The following is an 11,469-nucleotide window of genomic DNA, read 5'->3' as shown; positions in this document are numbered from 1 at the left end:
ATGGACTTGATCCATTTTATGTTATGCTTATCATATTTTTTCTTATAGAATCTCAATAATTGTCCTTTGAAGAAATTTCTTCCAGAAACAATCCAGGAATGCTAAAATCACATAACATCTTTGTTAGTATCATTAATGAGTCTCTATTGTCTTCCAGACCAAGACATATTTTTTTATTAAACAAGACATACTCTTTAAATTTTAATGGTTTTATGGTTATATTTTTGCAAAAAAAAATTATTAAAAAATCTAAATGTGCTTTTCTGCCTGTGGACGCTGCCGAGTAAGCATCGTTCAAGTCTCCCCTCCCACCGCCATCATGTCTAAGTCAGAGTCTCCCAAAGAGCCTGAACAGCTGCGGAAGCTCTTCATCGGAGGTCTGAGCTTTGAAACAACCGATGAGAGTCTGAGGAGCCATTTTGAGCAATGGGGAACACTTACAGACTGTGTGGTAATGAGAGATCCGAACACCAAGCACTCCAGAGGCTTTGGGTTTGTCACCTATGCCACTGTGGAGGAGGTGGATGCAGCCATGAATGCAAGGCCACACAAGGTGGATGGAAGAGTTGTGGAACCAAAGAGGGCTGTCTCAAGAGAAGATTCTCAAAGACCTGGTGCCCACTTAACTGTGAAAAAGATTTTTGTTGGTGGCATTAAAGAAGACACTGAAGAACATCATCTAAGAGATTATTTCAAACAGTATGGGAAAATCGAAGTGATTGAGATCATGACTGACCGAGGCAGTGGCAAAAAGAGGGGTTTTGCTTTTGTAACATTTGATGACCATGATTCTGTAGACAAGATTGTCATTCAAAAATACCATACTGTGAATGGCCACAACTGTGAAGTAAGGAAAGCGCTCTCTAAGCAAGAGATGGCTAGTGCTTCATCCAGCCAAAGAGGTCGAAGTGGTTCTGGAAACTTTGGTGGTGGTCGTGGAGGTGGTTTTGGTGGGAATGACAACTTTGGTCGCGGAGGAAACTTCAGTGGTCGAGGTGGCTTTGGTGGCAGTCGAGGTGGTGGTGGATATGGTGACAGTGGGGATGGCTATAATGGATTTGGTAATGATGGAAGCAACTTTGGAGGTGGCGGAAGCTATAATGATTTTGGCAATTACAACCATCAATCCTCAAATTTTGGACCCATGAAAGGAGGCAATTTTGGAGGCAGAAGCTCTGGCCCTTATGGTGGTGGAGGCCAATACTTCGCCAAACCACGAAACCAAGGTGGCTATGGTGGTTCCAGCAGCAGCAGCAGCTATGGCAGTGGCAGAAGGTTTTAATTCCTGCCAGGAAACAAAGCTTAGCAGGAGAGGAGAGCCAGAGAAGTGACAGGGAAGCTACAGGTTACAACAGATTTGTGAACTCAGCCAAGCACAGTGGTGGCAGGGCCTAGCTGCTACAAAGAAGACATGTTTTAGACAATACTCATGTGTATGGGCAAAAAATCTCGAGGACTGTATTTGTGACTAATTGTATAACAGGTTATTTTAGTTTCTGTTCTGTGGAGAGTGTAAAGCATTCCAACAAAGGGTTTTAATGTAGATTTTTTTTTTTTGCACCCATGCTGTTGATTGCTAACTGTAATAGTCTGATCATGACGCTGAATAAATGTGTCTTTTTAAAATGTGCTGTGTAAAGTTAGTCTACTCTGAAGCCATCTTGGTATACTACCCCAACAGTGTGAAGTTAGAATTCCTTCAGGGTGATGCCAGGTTCCATTCGAAATTTATTTGCAACCTGCTTGGGCACAGAAGCCATTGTCTCCACAAACCTTGGTGTAGTTGAACTGACAGTTAATGTGTTGTGACCTGGAGTTCACCATTAAAAGGTCACCCAAGCAAAGTCCTGGAGTTTATTTGGTTATTAATATGATTGTTGGCACATCCTATGCAATATATCTAAATTGAATTATGGTATCAGATAAAATTCTAGATGGGATTAAAGCTTGTGTATCATCCATTATCATGTGTAATCAATAAACGATTTAATATTCTCTTGAAAAAAAAATCTAAATGTAATTTGAAAAAGTCTTATAAGGTATATTCCAAATATATTATTTAGTCTGATTATTTCTTTAAACAAAATAAAAATTTCCCTTGATCGTTAACTATTATCATTCCTACATTAGTCATTCTTATTTAAAAAAATTCACTTAAGCATTTCGATATAATTTCTCCACCTAACAACTTTGCCATATATATTTACTATTTTCAAATAGATTTTGGAATTGATGAAGTATAATTTCACTGTGAAGTATGTTTTTATAATTCATAGCCTTTTCAACAAATTGTATTTTCTCTATCGCAAATAATTAAAATACATCTACTTCACGCCACATTAATTTTAATTGTTTTACCATGGGAAAGCAAGTCATACATGGGATATTTGATAACTTGGAAGTTTCAGGGCTAAAGCAAGGCCCATTCCTCTGAGAGGGCAAAACGGATCCTGCCACTAGAGGACGCTGTGCAACTAGGGAACAGAATAATAGTTTCTCAGACAAGAGGGATGACATTTACAGATACAGATAAATGTTCTCAAACATGCCTCCACAAAAAATGGCCAATTTACGTTCTTACACTTGTCTGAAAATTCCCAATGAACTTTACGTGCTACAAACATTGACTATTTTTCATTATGACTATATTTATCATTTACCAAATATATTTATTTTGAGCACCAAAATAATACAACCATTTTATAAAATTCAGAAAACACAAATAAGGAAAAAAGTAAATAAAAACTGCTACAATCTCACAGATCAGTAATAAGCACTGTTAACTCTTTACGTGAGGCATTTAGTGTGTGTATAAGTATCTACACAGAGAGAGAGATTTAAGGGTTTCTTCCCCACCCCCTGACAATATTATATAGTTTGTTAGCTTTATTTCCTGAAGTATTTGTTTTATTTTAGAAGATGAATAATATGAGAATAGCATGATTAAGTTAATTCCACTATTATTGAAAAATTACATTGTTTTTAATTTACTATTTTTTAGATGTATCAGTAAAAACCTTTTTTAAAAAAATATTATTTATTTATTTGACAGAGAAAGAGAGAGAAAGCACAAGCAAGATGAGCAGCAAGCAGAGGGAGAGGGAGAAGTAGGCTCCCCACTGAGCAGAGAGTCTGAAGTGGGGCTCAATCCCAGGACTCTGGGATCATGACCTGAGCTGAAGGCAGAGGCTTAAACGACAGAGCCACCCCAGGCTCTCTGAGCTCCATTAGTAAAAATGTAAAAATACATCTGGGATTTCTTCAAAATTAGTTCTGATAAATGATATTGAAATATCGATGGGTTGGATACATATGAACTTTTGAAACTACAACTTTTGAGACCACAAATTATTGTCTACTTAATTTGATTCTCTCTTTTAAAAAAAATTAATATTTTATTTACTTATTTAAGAGAAAGAGAGGGTGCCTAGTGGGAGAGGCAGAAGGAGAGGGAGAAAGAGAAGGAGACTCCCTGCTGAGGAGGGAGCCTGATGCCAGGCCAGATCTCAGGACCAGGACGGTGGGTGGGATCATGACCAGCAGACCCTCAACCCTCTGAGCCACCCAGGTGCCCCTAATTTGATTTTGTCTTACAAAACATTCTTGCTAGTCTGTGGCCGGCCACATGCCCTTGAGGCAAAATGTCATGCGACAGAGCTCTGGCAGTAAGACCTAATTGTAACTGGATGTATGGAAAAGTTCTTATTTTAAAAGAAGGCTGAAGTTGTTGGCATCGTTCCCTTTAATGTTGGAATGTGACACAGGGTTGAGGTTTTAGCAGTCCTGTTGGGAATGGCTAGATATGCATGCAGGCAAAAGAAGAGAGAGAATGGGGATGTGTTATTATGGAGCTATCACACAGCCCTGGACTTTCTATCTCCAGTTTCCTCATTATGTGAGAAAATAAAACATCCCAATTGCTTATGTTACTACTACTTCAGCTTTTACTATGGACAATTTAATTCTTAATTGAAAAAATAGGAAAATACCTTTGAGAAAGGTCTATTCCCACCAGCTATATATTAAAAAGCCTATTTCACTGTGCTCTTAGTGCCACTGGATATTTTGTGTTTCAACGGATTTTTTCTAGTTTAAGAGATGATACATTTTTATTTAAATTTACATTTACTTGATTACTATAGAGTTACATTTTTAAAAACATGATCAATGACCCTTTATACCTTTAAAAATTATGTCCCTTGCGGATGTGTGGGTGGCTCAGTTGGTGAAGTATCTGATTTCAGCTCAGGTCATGATCCCAGGGTCCTGGGACTGAGCCAGTGTTGGACTCCCTGCTCACTGGGGAGCCTGCTTCTGCCACTCCCTCTGCCTCCTCCCTGCTGCTCAGGCTCTGTCTCTGTCTCTCTCTCTCTTAGATAAATAAATAGATAGATAGATAGATAGATAGATAGATACATAAATAAATAAATAAAATCTTTGAAAAACCAGTATGTCCCCGTTGTCTATTTTTCCACTAATGTATTTGCTTTACCTAATTTACAAAGTTTCCTTATGATTGGAGACTATTAACCTTTACTTTACATATATATTTTATGATTTTTCTATTTTATTCTTTATTACTTATTACAATTTTTATTTTTGTGCAAATTTATTATTTTTTCATTGTGGTTTCTGTTAATACTTCCATGCATAGGACATCCTTGAAGTTTTTCTGTCCCCAAAATCAAATATTCACCCTTCTTTCTGGATATGTTTTAATCAGAGTATTTCATCTAAGTCTTTTATTTAGCTAAAGTTCAGTTTCACATGAGGAAAGTATACAACTGAAGTTTTTTTCTCCCCCCATGGTGAACTATTTATCTTCATATCTTCTATCAAACAATAATTTATATTCCCATCTTGTAAATACTTTATTTCTCATCTTGATTTATGTTCTATTTTCTGTTTCCTGACTACTAAAATAACAATCTCACAGATGTCTATTGTCTACCAGAATTGCTGTTGAGTGATGAAACAAACATCTTGTCCAAAAGAAATTAGTTTATTTTGGAAATAATTCAATCATTTCTTTTAGTAAGATGTGATCAGAGCTGGCAAAAGGGATCACCTCTAGGTATTCTCTTTTTCATTCTACTCCTATATGGGATTATAAGTCAAAACCATCTTTCACACATTTCATTGTCTAGATCATTCCAGAAAATGTGTATGTATCAGCTACCAGGCTGGGGCATAATGTGCTTGGTTTGTGTGATACTGGTAAGATTGAGTTACGAGTGTCATGGCCTCTACTGTGACCTGCCTTCCTGGGGATTTAGTTCTCTTGATTTTGAATGTCATCTAGCTCTGCTCATGATTCCAGAATGTATGGTGTCCTAGTGCCCTCTGGAGCCTTCTGCAGAATTCATCCATATGCTACGTTAGCTCAGTCACCTTGCAGAAATACCTATGATGCAGCAACCCCTCTATTAGGTCACCAGCAGGACCTGCCTGAAAGGAATGATGTTCCCCAGAGAAGGAATGTAACCATGCCATCAAAAAGGTTTTCTACCAGCCCAGGCTTTCAAGCAAGATACAGAATCTGTCAAACTGTCAGAAACCCAGCATGGAATGAGTCCATTCGAAGCCAAATCACAGTGCTATTGTCAGAGGGGAACTTCACTGACCTTATTCTTTTTCTTGAAATAAACAAAAATAAAAGTTTTCAATATCACTGCTTTATTTCCTGGCTCCAATGGCAACAATGTTCCCTTTTATGATCAAATGAAGTTAAAATTACATTTTTAAAGGAATTGCTATGTTTTTTGTTTGTTTGTTTGTTTGTTTTATCTCAACCTCTGAAATCAAGTGGGCCATTACTTTGTGAGCTAAAACTTGAAAACAGAGTAATGTCACCCTTCGTAAAAAGTCTCAAGCAGTGATTGCAGGATCAAGCTGGGGAAGATTTCCATTTGAGTTTCAGAGGAAAAAAAAAATTAAGAGCACAAAATATTGACAGCTGTATTTCCAAGGATATCCTTCTTTGGTGACAACAATGGTTTCAATAGTCCCATATATCCCCAATTTCTTTGTTGCAGGTCTCAGAGGAATAAATACTTCTCATAGAACACCACTATAAAGTTTATCTGGAATTTAGCTCTGAACACCTGGCACTCTACTATTCTGATGTGCCAGGCTGGACCACACAGAGTTCAAGAGCATTCTTTTCTGCCTTTCCTTATGTGAGGCTGACAACCAGTGTGTACACATGGCTATGTTCCCCTGGGCCTAAGTCAAATGTCAGTCATGGCCCTAGGAACCTCAAAATGCCCAAAGCGAGAAGGAGAACAGAAATTTAAAAATCAAGGAGAAAGAAAAAAAATCAAGGAGAATGGGAGTGTTTGTCAATCATTCTGATACATCTATATTCCTCCCACTAAAAGGTAATTGCCTAACACCATGTCTGCAGTGTCTGCTAGAGTTACCACAAAATGGTGCCAAAAACGTTGCATGCATACACTTTGGCATATGAGAGACACTATGATTAGAGAAGCCTCAGTCTCCCACTCTACGTTAGTGGAGTTGAGGCTAACTAGCATTCAGTAAATGAAGGTGAGATAGAAAGATTCTTCTGGGACATGACACTTGATTAACTAGGCTTATGGGCCTTGTACCCCAATTCTGCATTGTATAGAAGTTAAAAGGAAAGAAAGTTTCGGTAAAAACATTTTTAACTCTTTTTTTTTCTTTTTGAGGTGTGTGTGTGTGTGTGTGTGTGTGTGCATGCGCTCGCGGGCGTGGGTGTGTGATAGCCAACTTTCTTATTGAATGGTTAATATTAAGATATAATAATAGACAATTTTCTAAAATGTTTCTGAAATAGACAGGATTTGACATTTTCTAAGTAAGTATGTGACTATCTATCACCACCTTTTGGAGGCTAATAAATATTGCACAATGAATCTATATCACAGATGTTACATCTGTCCCTAGATGCTAGTCTTATAAAGAGATTATAATTGTGCTCCTGTAGTGGGAAAGTCACTTCCATTTTTCTTTTGCATTTAAAAATGTTTTGTAATTAAAATTATCTGAGGTATAAGCTAGTAAGAGACTTTTCATATGGATGAGAGATTATAGGACTTCACATGTATATGACAGCGTATATTTATAGAGTAAGTAACATCTAACTCAATATAATCCTTTAATGAGACCAAAAAAAAAAAAAAGTTTAGATAAGTACTTCTGCCAGAATGCAGTTAAACACTGTGGTTGTTTGTCTCCAAGTCCTGGGCTCTTGCCATTAGATTTCTAAGAACACTTCCCCACTCTCTCTGCTTGGTTCATTCATCTGTTCAAAGGATGTACAGGGAGCTAGAGAAGCCCCCCCCCCATACCTCCCACCCTATGTCTTGCTCATGCATCCAAGTTCAAGTGTGCTTTGTCCTAAGCACTGCAGAAGAGACAGATGCCTTAACAGAGTTCTAGTTCTCCAAGAGGAGACACCAAGATGTAATGGCAGCAAAAATAAAGCCTGAGTCAATCTCACAGTTGGTGCTGAATTAACATTTCCTTTCTTCTGCTTCCCCTTGAACCAGGTCCTTAACTCTGTATTAGCTTTACTAGTTCCTTTCCCTTCCTTTTTTTAACGCCAGAATAATTGCAATAACTATAATATAATTATAATATAATAATTGCAATATAAATGCAATAATTGCCTTTGTTTCTGGAGTTTCCAAGATAGGCCCTCATTCTGATTTCTAAATCCAGGAGTTCTGATCCCCTGGGAGAGTCTCTGTTTGGAATTTGTCGTCAGTCCTTTCATTCTTTGAATGTCAGGAACTCAGTCCTCACCAACACCCACCGCATTAGTTTGATGAGATTTTTCACATCATTAGGTTTTTGTTTGTTTGTTTTGCTTATGTGCTTGGATGTCTTCAACTACATTCTGTTCCAGTTTTGCTCTTGCCCTTTAGGATTGTTCACTTCCTGACATCTCCATCTCGTCTTTGGTTCTATTCTGGATTTCTGCCCTTGATTGCTACCTAAAGCTGGGAAGTCACTATGATCTGTTCATCTTCTGCTTGGGGACCAGTCGTTACTTCACATTCTTCATAGTTACACAGTTGTCCTTTGCCCATTCTTGGATTTTCTTCCCCTCAATCTCTACTTTGACCTTGGGATTTTGGGGAATTCTTTCCCTGGACTTCATATCCCAGAAATTACTTACTTTTTCCCTGACCACCATTACCCACTACCATTTATAATCATCAGGTAACATTTACTACATACTTACTGACAAGTAGGTAAGTACTAATAAGTATCTAATATTCATTACCTTGCTCAAGCCTTCTAAAATCTATGTAAAATAACTATTAGGATCATCCAACTCCCCACATGAGGGTTCATCCATATTAGGCTCCAAGTTCTTTCTGGAATTAATTTAAATGAATTTTTGCTTTACAATGGAAGAACCTGGGGTTTAAGGAATAGTTTGTACCTTCTCCAAAAGGCAATTAATCATAATAATAGCTAACTTTTATTAGGGGCTTATTATGTTCTAAGTGATATTCCAAGTGCTTTTACAAGTATTAGTCATTTTGTGTGTGTGTGTTTTCCTTACCTGGTCATTCCACTAGAGAAAAATACAAAATGTTTCTGTGTTCTTAGAAGAATGTATCTAGTGCTGCAGGGAAGGAAAAAACTTTTCATTTACCTCCCTGCATTCAATAGCTGGGTCTAAGAAGTGAGCTAAAAACAGACAAACAATAGAAAAGTTACATAAATTTATTGAGTTTTAATACTATGTGCATGGTTGCATCATAGGGAAAAAAGAAAAAGTGATAACCCAAAAAAGCAAGGAGATTTGTGAGCTTGTGTGTAGAGTACATAAGGGAGGGGGAGTGGGAATGTAAGCAATTTAGAGGAGAATAAATGGTTTTTAGGAAAGATGAATATGCCTTTAGAAAACCAGATGGGAAATGAGACAGTCTGTGACAAAGTTTTTCTGGGTGTGCTGTTGATTTCTAGTCTCCTGTCCTGTGATAAGAGTCAATATTCTCTAGCTGATGAGACTTCCAGGGAGGGGAATTGGTGACAATCAACTTTATTTTGGAGGAGCTATCTCTGGGCAAAAAAAAAAAAAAAAAAAGTGGGTTCAGAGAATGCATCTCTGAATTTGCTGTTTTTTAAATGCCTTCAATTCAAAATAATCAATATACCAAAGCAGCATATTTTGCAGTGGCATGTCCTGAAGTTCTTCAAGACAAATGGGCAGAAATTTCAGAGGCAGCATATTCAGTAAAAGCAAAACTTACTATGAACCACTCCTTACCCTAATGATATCTTCCACCAAGTTATATGTTAGCAAAGGCTGTGCAACAAGTCTCCAAGGGTGCTATAGAGTGGATTCCAGAATATGTTAAAGTTTAAAAAAAAAAAAAAAAAAGGTAAAAAAAAGAAAGAAAAATCTGTGCTGTCTTTAACAGCAAAACACTTTGGGTAAGATAAATCTAAACAAAAGAAAAGAGATAATTGGACACTTGTGTTGTCCTTATTTATGTAAGAAAGCATGGTGCAGAAAACCCTGATGGGAGAATTTTATGTAAGTAGAAATTCAAGGGTGGTATGGAGGCACAATGATTATTTTCACCGACTACTCTTTACTCTGACCAAAAATTCCAACACCCTAATTGAAGATATATTCACAGAAATTATTTTTTCCACTCAATTTCCTCAAGCATCTTGCATTAGTGGCTTTCTATGTTGGTGGTTTCCTAAGCCACACAATTTGATTACTTTCATGGTAGCCACATCCTTGAACAAATGTCTTGTATTTATTAAAAACTTACTGTATGATGTTTGGAACTTGCAGTAATTTCTTGGATCAGAAAATATGACTTTTGTGAAATAGAGTGGATTTACTGCATCTGAATTATAATGGGGAGCCTACTGAATGTTATTTCAAAGATTTTTGCATACATTACAATAACATGTACCAACTTTCATATTTTTGTTTTGGTTGAGCATCACAAAGAAAGGTTAGGTGTAAATACTTAACTTAATCCTTCCCTCCTAAGTGAGTTTCCAGAGATAAGTCTACTTATCCAGATCATAACTGCAAAGGATGCTCCATCCTGTACTTAGCAAACTTGTTCCCTTAGGTATTCCCAAGGCTTTGTCTGAAAACCAACAGGAAAAAATAAAGTCAAAGAACAAAAAGAAGCATATTAAATACTGTAAGTCGTCAATATAAAATAAGATAAATGTGTCTGTAAATTGTATTTCATTCTGAAATTCTAGAATGGAAAAAGAAGGCTGCTTTTACAGGGATTTTTGTTATGAAGTCCAACATTTTACAGATCAGGTCATATTCTCTCCAGAAAGGAGCTACAAAGCTCAGTAGACAAAATCTGGCTTTTGAAGTTGGAGAACTTAGTATATTCAAGCTCTCATCTGCCACTGGGTAACCTGAACAACTCTCATTATCTCAATCAGACTACTTCACTCATCTGACAATCCAGGAGATGGTAATAATACCCACTTCACAGGGTTATTACAAAAATAAGTAGAATAATTTGTGATAGTGTCTTGTATTTATTCAAGAAACATTTTCTGAGACTATTAGGACCAGTTACCAAGGTTATAAAGATGAATAAAATAAAGAAGTAGTTTGTGAAATTTAAAGCAATACACAGGGCACCTGGGTGGCTTAGTCAGTTAAGCATCTGCCTTCAGCTCAGGTCATGGTCATGGGGTCCTGGGATGGAGCCCCACGTAGGGTTCTCTGCTCAGTGGGTAGCCTGCTTCTCCTTCTCCCTCTGTTCCTCCCCCTTCTCTGTGCTCCCTCTCTCTAATAAATAAAATCTTATAAAAAATAAAGCAATATACACATTATATAGCTTTATTCAGGGTCTTAATTAATATATCACTGTCTACTATATAGTTTAATCCTGATATTTAACTCTAGAATTTCAAAATAATCTTATTATACTGAACAGATCAAATGTAAACAGTAACACAAAGGAAAATCAGTTACATAATTTCTAACAATGCCCAAATCCAGCCCTGCATACCCTCTACACACACTTATTTCTCTCTGATCACTTTCAGTATACAAAACTCCTGCTTCATCTTGCTTTCCTTATACTAAAACACAAGCGCTTGGCTTCTTCAAATTGCAGGGTACTGGGATGATGCTTCATTGTTGGCTGATTTTGGAATTAAACTGTACAATGACAGAAAGACAACAAATTGTCATTGTAGTGGGTGTTAGAGAACAATTAGATGTTTGCATATCAGAAGAAGAAACATCCCTATTGCCTATGACAAATGCATGAAATCAAGCAATTTAGGAGTCTCAACTAACAAAACCATCATGACACACTTGTTGTGAGATTCTCTCTGTGTTTCCAGCTAATGCTGCTCTATCAATGTTTTGAAACAGCTAAGATATGAATTCTCAAAGTATGTAATATGATGATTTCCAGGTAAGAACTTCTAGACATTTTCCTTCTATTTCATCTTTTCTTT

The 11,469-nt window shown here is 37.0% G+C and overlaps 1 protein-coding gene across 1 annotated transcript; it reads left to right on the top strand.

Annotated features, from left to right (window-relative positions):
- The first annotated feature begins 301 nt into the window (after positions 1–301).
- LOC123387903 (heterogeneous nuclear ribonucleoprotein A1-like) lies at positions 302–1,305 on the top strand. The gene has a single exon (XM_045066464.1). The coding sequence runs from the start codon at positions 320–322 to the stop codon at positions 1,280–1,282; it is 963 nt and encodes a 320-aa protein (XP_044922399.1). The 5' UTR covers positions 302–319; the 3' UTR covers positions 1,283–1,305.
- The last annotated feature ends 10,164 nt before the right edge of the window (positions 1,306–11,469 follow it).

Source organism: Mustela putorius, unplaced genomic scaffold, assembly GCF_011764305.1.
Source record: "Mustela putorius furo isolate JIRA1106 unplaced genomic scaffold, ASM1176430v1.1 tig00003867_pilon_pilon_pilon, whole genome shotgun sequence".
Taxonomy (NCBI): domain Eukaryota; kingdom Metazoa; phylum Chordata; class Mammalia; order Carnivora; family Mustelidae; genus Mustela; species Mustela putorius.
This window is presented reverse-complemented; position numbering and strand designations above follow the sequence as displayed.